The following is a 10242-nucleotide window of genomic DNA, read 5'->3' as shown; positions in this document are numbered from 1 at the left end:
ACTTCCCTCACCAGTCAAACGTAATATTCAAACCAGATTAAAGTGCTTTATTATCGTCAGCGTTCACCATTTAATGTGTTTAAACAGTGATAAATGTAATTTAGTCAACTTCAGTCGTAAACGCCTACCCTCTAGAGATGTATGCGCACCTTTTATTAATAAAATGAGCAGGGATAGTTTTATAAATACGTAGGCGTTTACTTTACATCTAATCTGCACTGGCTTCCTCACATGGGAAAAATACAGCAAAAATATCCCGTACTCCTTGCTGTTTGAAGCGAAATCTTCGCGACGTACATTCTTTTTACCCGCCAGCTTGCTTATCAAGGATTCATCCGATTGCATTTCGAATTTGCATCACGCATTTGGTGGCGTCGTCGCCAATGTCTCATCACGTCCCTCGAAGTTCGCCAAATGCGTGCTGCAAGCTTCATCATTAGCGATTACAGCCGAAAGTCAAGCTTTTTTCACATGAAATAATCCCGCTCGCTTTATACCTTAAAATTCAGAAGAACGAACCCGCCTGCTGCACACTACTTTCCGGAAGCGTTTTGGTGCCGCTATATCGGGCTGATAACGCTGGCGTTTTCTGTATTTAACAACGAAGTTTACGGTACTACAATCGATTTGAAGCATGAAAACAGTTGTATAAATGTCAGCGTTCCATGACCAGGCTACGTGACTTAAGTTCTCATAAAACTAAGAAATTGCTTGTGTAACCGCCCAAGATGGTGGCGCCCATGAGTCGCAAATAAAATCGTATATCTTCGTTGCATAGAGTAATCTACAGTGAACATCCTTCTACTCTGCCTTAGCGATAACAATCAAGATACTGCCTTCATCATCAACGGAGTTTCACGCACCTTCTCCGTCACACTAAGACGTACACCCGTAAGCAATAGTATACAGACCATGGGATCGCCGCAAAAACAGAATTTCTTCGTAATTAACACGCATAAACGCAAACTGACGAGTGCACTAGAAAATTCGCAATGCCAAGTTTGGGCTACAGTCTTTAAATTCAAATTACACTTATAGGCAAAAGAGAAAATCAATTTTATCGCGCATTCACTGGTCCGTACACTTTTGCTCACGGGTATGCATTAGTGAAGCCATGCCACGTGTTATCGCTTTCTGAAAAGACCTTCCCTTACAGGTTACCTAACTAATATGTCCGACACAGATATCTTAAGGAACAACTTAGCTAACCAGTTTCCTTAGTCACCCGGGATTTATCTCCCTTACCTCATATATTTCACAAATATAGGCAGAATTGCTTGTAAGCGCAGGTGTCGCTGATAATGAGTGCACATCGTTTTTGTATGTCCTTTTTTTATTTGCTGCACCGGTGCTTGTTGATTTTTGTTGCTTTTGCTTTTACGATATTCCTACGTTCACTTTCTGATTCTCGGCCTACCTCTTGCTTTAATATCTCTGCCCGTATTCTGTATTTCACTGTTGACAAAATTAGGCTCCACGATAACGTCTGATGAGATTATATATATCTCGTTTACTTACGTTTCCTAAATATACTTGCGTTGCGCTTTATTAATACGGTAATAACAATTTTTACCTGTCGCTATCCTTCATGGAACTACTCAAGTATTATTGCGCAATAAAAAGACACGGACATGAGAGAAGAAGAACACATACCAAACTTCTCTTCTCTCACGTTCGTGTCTTTTTGTTGCGCAATATATACTTGAGTAATGGATTAGCAACTTGCCCGGAATGCTGCCCTCAGTGGAATGTTCCAATGTAAGGAGTCTGTGGGGTACTTGTAAATAAATAAATCAGGTTTGTCGTACTTTACCCCAAACAATTCAGAATAAAATAAAGCTTCTGTAAGGACTTCTTATCGAAGGCTTTCACTAGAATGGGTCTTGTGATCGATCCACTGTAACAAAAGTCATTCTCCCTTGATGTATTTAAATTATGCTCGTTTACACTGCTAAAAAACACCTGAACACTAGCTACTGGTGTCTGGAAGTGAATAATATAAAATAAATTCAGGGGTTGCATGTATCAAAATTATGATAACGTTATAAAACATATCACAGTCAGAGACTGCGAATTAATTCTGGCCATCTAGGACTCTTTAGCGTGAGCGTCAACTTAAGTCCACAAGCGTTCGTGCGTTTCGCCTGCATCGAGCTGAGACCAGTGCAGCCGGGATCGATCACGTGACCTCTAACTTAGCAGTGCCAGGCCATAGCTACTATGGTGCCGCGGGAGGAACTGGAGTTGCAATGCATAAGCTCAACGAAACGTTAGCACTGCTTAATAATCATTGCCCCTTTCGCTTGTGTTACGGTGCTTGCTCCAGATGTTGTATATTCAAACCAAAATGAGTGCCATACAATTGCTCATTGTTGTGTGTCCCTTTAGCAAGATATTATGTCCTGTCTTAGGAACTGAAAAGAAAAAATATATTTAAATATAAAGCTTCCATACAAACGACCACTGCTAGCATATGCGTACTGCCGGGTCAACGAAACATGGGTGTGATCGACATTTTCTTTGTCCCCTTTGTGTAAATTATCCTTAAAGAGCTTTCCCTGGAACCAGGACCATGCTAATGCGCGTGCGGAATCAGAATGGCGAAGGCTACAAGCTTCAGTATTGCAGTCGTTCTTGTTGCTTCTATTGTAGTGATAACTGAAAAGGGAATCCCCTCGTCTGCCTTTCCTAGTCCTATCCCTCTGCCAACCTGGTCAGGCAAAGAGAGCAGCTATGGTTCGAGACATGGTTCTCAAGCAGGTAGTAGTAACTGTTTGTCGCGTCAGCAAGCGGAGCAGTATCAGAGGCAGCTTGAGGAAGCCCGAAGGCGAGAAGAACAACAGCGGCGAGAACAGCAACAGCGACAGGAACAGCAAAGACGAGAACAACAACAACGACAAGAACAGCAGCGACGTGAACAGCAACGACAGGAACAGCAACGGCGGGAACAACAACAACGACAAGAACAGCAACGGCGAGAACAACAACGACAGGAACAGCAGCGGCGAGAACAACAACGGCAGGAACAGCAACGACGAGAACAACAACAACGACAAGAACAGCAACGACGAGAACAACAACAACGACAAGAACAGCAACGGCGAGAACAACAACGACAGGAACAGCAACGACGGGAACAGCAGCGACAGGAACAGCAACGACGGGACCAACAACAGCGACAGGAACAGCAGCGAAGAGAACAACAACGACAGGAACAGCAACGACGAGAACAACAACGGCAGGAAGAGCAACGACGAGAACAACAACGGCAAGAACAGCAAAGACAACAGAGTTATAATAAAAAAACATGGTTGAGGAAGTAAGAAACGTTGGATGCTTCGACCAAACCGTACGTAAAACTTGATTCTTTTAATGGCTCAACTACTATGCATACTATCCAGACATGCTAGAGTAATCGTGAGCATGCTGGCGAATGTAATTTGTTGTCCAGTTGCTCGTTTTTTTCCAGCCAGACCCTGCGTCGCAACAGAGGCTCTATAATCTAAAACAATATTGTTAGAGACTACACAAGGGTTTCACATTTGATAAACTGACACGCCACGTAGGATCATTGATTATAGCATCCCAGTTATGATAAGATCGCGGATGGAGTTCGCTGTCGCAGCTGCTCAACTTCAGTAAACGTACTGAGATGCTACCATAGCTGCTGCACTTCAATACAGGTGACAAGCCAAAACACACATGTACTGGGCTTTGGCTAAGCGCTAAACAACTTTAGGCAGTGAATAATAATGTGTAACCGTCCATAATGGAGGCTGTCACAGCACTTGCGTTGATTCGTGACTTATTCAAGTACAGGAAGGATAATTTAATGAGACAGTTTAAATTATTATTGTGTTTATTGTCCCTTTAAGCATGCACGCTATTTGCTATCGTCGGCAAAGGCACCGCTGAAGTTTCAAGTGTACTCTATATTTCCTTGAGTGAATCATCATGAGCATATGCCTACTTTGTGTGCACCGCAGGACGATAACCTCTATTAGCCATCTCAAGTTACTCTTGTAGTGTGTCACTCAAGGCCTGAAAGTTTCATAATTTCATTAAACCACGGATTTTCCGCCGTCATTTACTGCGCTTCGCTTCCCTTGGTACCAATTCTGTAATTCTGATAGACCACCATTTCTCTGCGCTACAAATTACTAAACTCCGCAGCTCCATTTCCTGATTTTAATTGTTATAGCACCTATATATGTGTAGGGGGTGTGCAAGAAGTTGAAGCTTTCGTGTATCGAATCAAATAGTGCCCTCTGTTATTCAGTGGTCGACTTGAAGAGACACTGTCGGTTAATCCGAATATTTTCTAAATATATCTAAACACTGTACGTCGTCGACTGTATTAGGTCAAATATGAAATTGAATCGAAAATGCCACAGGCTTCAGGACATTCACAGTGAACATTACAGAGCACAGGACGCGCCTCGCTCAGTCAGCCAGACTTTTTCCAACTGAACATAATCACTCGGAATGAAATCAGCTTTAAGAAAACTATAAGGCCGTGGGTATCGTTTTGTAATAATTATAAAGCTGCATTTGTGTCCTCTCAATAAAATAAATACGAATACGCTCCATTTGCATCCACTTTATACATGATTAAATATAGAGATAGGCGGCGCACAACACAAGCTACAAAAAAGAAAAAAAAAGACGAGACGAGATGAATTACTCACTTCCAGGAACCCTTCCACCAGTTCAAGTGCAGAAGGAAGCCTTTGACTGATCACAAAAAATTCAACAGAAGCACTGTGACGGGCTCGCTGGGATAGCTGTGTTGCACTTTAGAGGGGTGGATCATATAATTGGATCTTCAAAAGCACCCGTTCTGAGTGACTTGTTTCATTGTAAAAAGAAGTGATTTGAACCAGTGGCTTCAAGGAACCAAACTTTCTCAAGATTGGTAGGTTGTAAGATACGTTGAAGACTATCTCATAGACTATGATGAGTTTGGGCGTTGCTTCGCACGTGTGCTTGAAATCTTGCAGAAGTAATTGAAAACAATAGATATCACTCACAACATGCCCGAAAATGAATCATTAAGGTTTCTGAACCGCAACCTCACATTTTGACCTCAGCACATGTACTGGAACTATGATCGTCGAACCAGTTAGCTATTAATGCCATATCCCTCATTCCAAGCTCCTGTAGGTTCCTTTAGCTGCCAACCCCGAGCTGTACTCGTCACACGAGATAGTACCAATATCCCCAACGACGAGTCACACTCGTCCGGCCCGATTTTGCGCTTCTTCCACCGCCAAAGACGTATCCCGGTCGTCAATTGTTTTGCTTGCGATTTTCAACCCTAGATGGCGGTAGTTGTCTATGAAAAACTACATTTCATGCCTTTCGCGCGTGTTTTATCCCTGGCAACAGTAATTTCATAAAGGCGCTTCGCAAGAAGAATGCCGGTGGCGGTGATGCTCCAAGAAAAAGAGGTGCTTCTTGGAGCAGTATAGAAAGCAGCGTTAGTGACGAGATCGAATTCGTGTCCGACAGCGACTCGGACGTTGTCTTTACCCTGGACATTGCTTCAGATGACGACGAGAGTGACGGCCATGAAGACGACGACGGTGACGCACTAAGCAGTGCACGTGTGTGGCAGCGCCACCTAGGCCTCCGCGGTTGCCCTTCTCTTCAGTGCCCAGAATCTTGCGGCAGCCCACTGACGAGAACAATATTCTCTACTGATTTCATGTATTTTTTGACTGGGCATCATTGACCTAATCGTCACAGCGACGAACCATTATGCGGTAGCCAACTTTGCTGCTCGGTGTGCTAATTCTAAACAGAAATAAATGATGTAACATATATTTTCAGAATCAGAATTGCACGGAAGAAATTATGAATTACTTTTAAAAATTGGTGATTTTGCCACGTTTTTTGGAAGTTAAATTGCCGGTTCAAGGGTTAAAAGAGGGGTTGCCAAATTTACTGCAAATACCCGAAGAACTGTTCCTTGAAATCTTGTTACGATAGCTATCTGTTACAATCGCACCACTGCTGAAAAGGTCGTTTCCCGAAGCCACTGGTAACATCAATTCCTTTGGGGGTATTAAGGTCTCTGAAACGTCTTCGCAGGTTGTCGCGGGGTCTGTGACGCAGCGCACCAGAAGTAGCCAGAGTTTGAGCGTTATCGTCTACATACACGATTCGTCACATCAATTACAAAAAATGCGAACAGGGCCAACAACCACGTCATCTTTTCGGCAGCTTAGAACCATTCAAGTTTTGCAGCGCTAGCTATAAAACGCTCGGGACAGTCTGTGAAGCAGCACATAAGATCGTGTTTGTCCCTTGTGGCAAAGCGGTCTGTCATTTTACTACGGCAAGCAATAGCTCGATCAGACTGGCATATCTGTAAGTTAAAGATTTTGGGAGCATTTGAAAACTCGCATAACACTGCCCCTAGTCATCTAAGTTTCCATAACAGAATCTGTAGGTGTGAGCATTCTTTTATGAGTGGGTTGCGATTAGTCAAAGAAACGCGAAGGTCACCGTCGAAATTATTGAGGCCGCGGGAATAACCACGTTAGGTTTTAGTTCACCCCTCACTGAATTGGCAATAAAACTACGTTTTTGGAGCATACTCGGCGGCGTGGTTTTTAGTTTGGCAACTTCTAAACTCACGCCTGCTTTTTAAAAAGCTTTGTTTTATTTCTTGCTTCGGTTATTTGCCATGTACCTGGGCCCTAAGGCACTTTCAAGCGATTTGCTACCGCTTTTCGCGTTAGAGACTCCCAACTGTCGCTGGAAATAAACATTGATTGATTGATTTTGTCGTATCAGGAGATCGCACATTCTTTAGTTGTTTTTTTTTCCTCTTAGCATTGAGGTTTGCGCGCGTTTGCATGCTTCGTGTCCCATGAATATATTTTCGTCGTCTCTGAATAAACGTTCTTGGAACGTTGCTATGCTCCACAGAGTGACATCCCGGACCAGTTCTCAGCAAACGAAGACGCCCCAGCGTTTATTCGAGCTCGTTTTATACCCAGTACAGGAAAGGGCACACAAGTGGCGAGCATGCGCCGAAGATGCCACACGCAGGCACGCATCACTTGGCTTATCTACCTGATACAGTCAGCACACCAGTTCCAGTGTCGGAATACGCAATCATACTTCATCGTGTCCTTATGCTATCGCTCCCCGAAAATATCGCCATTTTCTGCCGTCAACGCATGAAGGAGACTGAGGCCGACGACGGGGCTACACCGATGTCGCGGCACGTGGAAGTGTGAAAGGTCACGAACTTCTAGCAGGTGGAAGTCGAGAGTAGAGAAGAGAGCCAGTCCTGCCGTTGATGGTGTTCACCGAAAAATACCTCCGCAGGAAACGGGCCATGCCAACCTTGTCTACCACCGCTGGTACCGTCAGCATTAGCGCTGGCCGCACGATTTGCATCGATCGATCATCCCTGCTGTTTACTGTGCAGCCAACGCGACATAGCCACAAAGAACCATGCCATTCAGCTTGAATCTAGACCCAGAAAATCGCAACCTACGCCGGCGTCCTACCGCCGGTACAAGAACTTCGAAAACCCCAGTTCCAGAAAATTTTATTCCAGCCTCTTCATCTACCACGACTGACACGCGGCACCTGAATGAGTCGCCAATGCGGTACACTAAAGTGGACCACTCGTTCAGAGTTCTAGAAAAGAAATACCGGCCCAAGATGAAATCGACCATCGTTGGAAACAGCGTTTGCCCTAAGCAAGCGAGTAGGCTCAACGAAAACCACATAAGGACGAGTCACTGTGACAGAGAAGTGAGGAAACTGCCTTAGAAAAAAGCGAGGTTGCAGTAGAGGATGCGCAAGAGACCAGTTGCTGAACCACTCATCTATACTCCTACAGCCTTACTCGAGGCCAAATTAGTCAACGCGCAACGCGCGCAGACCACGCGTCAAAGGTCATCATAAGTACTTTCTTCCCACTTACATATAGTGAACAAAGTGTGGAAGACACAGAATCTGCCGCAGCACATTCATCACCACTCCTTCCCACCACCACCGCAGTGAGGAGAGCGAACATTACCAGGGATGCACTGCTCGAAACTGCAGTCTCGACTTCGCCATCTCGACGGTTTCGAGTAAGGACGGCAATTCTATCGCTGAAAGCGACTGCTACGTACAGCTTCCCCAGCTGATGCACCCTCTGCGACGACAAGTCCGGTATCCAGAAAAGATTCTTCTACGGCGTTGCAAACGGAGGAAGAAGGGATACTTCCTGTTCCTACGCTCTGCTCAACACAGCTCACCGATGCTGTTTTTAAACTAACAGCCCAACTATCTTGTCGTCGAGCACATAAATGCGCCGCCTCAAACATTGAAGATTGGCTGTGGCATTGAAACGATTCCAGGAAAGAACGATATGGAGATGTGTGGACGTCGGACCTGCTGGTTCGACATCTTTACCTTCTGGAAGCGCACACGTGCTACGTGGCCACGGTAGTGGGTTGAAAATTTTAGTGAAAGAAAAGGTTGAGAACGCGTTGGTTGAGGCCAGCGCGGACGTATTAGAGAAAGTGTGGCGGAAGTCACGCGCTGTTTTTCGCAAAGGAGCACTGGGGCGGGCACTCCAAATTTGAAACGCAAGATAACATTTTTTCAGCCAGTGTCTTTCTAGCAGCACCTTTTGTTCGTGAGAATAGCTGATTTTGGAGTGTGGTGTGTAAGCTTGAAAGTTGTGTTTTGGGTCTGTGAGTGTGAGTGTCAGCCAGCAACAGATGCACTCATGCAATCACGGCGCGGATCTTCGTCTTATTCTTTAACGTGCCACGACAAAACACAAGAGCGGTTCGGTTTCACTAAAACTGCTACAAAAGTTTCGTAGGCTTCGTTCTCACGTGCCTCGGCAGCACACACTTCCGGCGGCTCGTAACAATGCAAGTTCAAAGTTTACGCCCATCTGCTCCTGCGAGCTGCAGAACCCCTGATTGGGGTCGTAAAGGCAGATGGCACACCAACATGCCTGCACTTCTGGCTTCAAAAACGTGACGTCAGAGCCTGTCCAGTTTTGTTTCTTTCCCGGATGGGAACAGGCAAGCAAGGGAAGGCTCGCGCTACCGCCATCTTAGCAGTTATTTGAACGAATCAACCGCATCCGATGGACGTCAGTCTCTGTCTTCAATAGTCACGAAATATAAATACATGTTAACTGGCCAGTAATGCTGCCTTTCTAAACTATGTTTATTGCTACGCGTATAAAACTATTTATAAGATGTAAAAACTTGAAAGACACTTAAGCTTCGCCCTTAAGAGCGGAACGCGCGAGTATTCAAGGATCACTGACTGCTTTTAATGCTTCACGGCAACTGCAGTTTATGTAACCGTAATATTTACCTCCATACGCTGGCGGCGGTCTCTATGCACGATGGCGAGCTTTCCAGTTCTTTTTTCCCCACACGGCGAGCGACTGCGCTGCCGCGGATTCCTGGAGGTGAGCGCCATCCGGATGGTGTTTAAAGGAACCGACCGGGGCGCGCCGCTCCACTCAGACAGACCTCAAACGGCAGCTAGAAGAAGTGTTTGCGTTTAAGTTTCCACGTAACAGGATTATGTGTTCTCGTGTATTGAAACTGTAATCTTATGCTATGAAGCCTGTAGGTTGTGTGTATGTCGTACTTTACAAATTTTCTTACGCATTTTACTTTGAGAAATTCAATTAGTTCCGTAACGCATATGCGCCACGTGGCCCGGCTTGGTTCGGGATAAGTTTTCTATAACGGACAACGCCGACACTGCATTTTCTGCGAAATGGGGCCCTTGACGCTATCGCGTTATAAGACCAGAGAACGTTAACGGATGCGGAAGACAGCTTGCTACCTATACAGTGGCGCATACCCACCGCGGGGGATCACAGCAAGGCTGTGAACACAGCAACGCTGTGTTCACTTTTCGTCGTCTTCGGAGCCGTCGTCTTTGTCTTCTTCGCCTCGCCGTAACATGACCCCGGCGGGAAAGAGGACTGTCCTCGCAACGATCAGGAAGAGCGTGGTAGGGTTTCAGGCGTACGACGTGAACGACGTCAGGTGATATGCCCGCTTACATGGTAGAGCTGACGGGGACTGCCTCATACGTCACATTGGTCACTTGATTTAGGGTGTGGTAAGGGCCCTCTTAACAACGAAGGCGTTTTTCCGTAACCCCCACCTGGCGGGAAGAGACCCAAAGAAGAGGAAGGGAGCCTGGTGAAAAATGTCTTGATGCCAATGGTTGTAAACGCACTTTTCA

General features: G+C 45.4%; 1 protein-coding gene across 1 annotated transcript; it reads left to right on the top strand.

The window, feature by feature from the left end:
* Nucleotides 1-2676: 2676 nt before the first annotated feature.
* Nucleotides 2677-3315, top strand: LOC119432475 (uncharacterized protein DDB_G0292186-like). Its single transcript, XM_037699638.2, has one exon. It carries the CDS (start codon nt 2734-2736, stop codon nt 3313-3315), a length of 582 nt encoding a protein of 193 aa, XP_037555566.1. The 5' UTR covers nt 2677-2733.
* Nucleotides 3316-10242: the final 6927 nt, after the last annotated feature.

Source organism: Dermacentor silvarum, chromosome 11 (genome assembly GCF_013339745.2).
Source record: "Dermacentor silvarum isolate Dsil-2018 chromosome 11, BIME_Dsil_1.4, whole genome shotgun sequence".
In the NCBI taxonomy this organism is placed as follows: domain Eukaryota; kingdom Metazoa; phylum Arthropoda; class Arachnida; order Ixodida; family Ixodidae; genus Dermacentor; species Dermacentor silvarum.
This window is presented reverse-complemented; position numbering and strand designations above follow the sequence as displayed.

What these genes read in the sequence shown, in the direction of transcription:
- LOC119432475 (XM_037699638.2), top strand. Translation starts at nt 2,734, where the DNA reads ATGGTTCGAGACATGGTTCTCAAGCAGGTAGTAGTAACTGTTTGTCGC.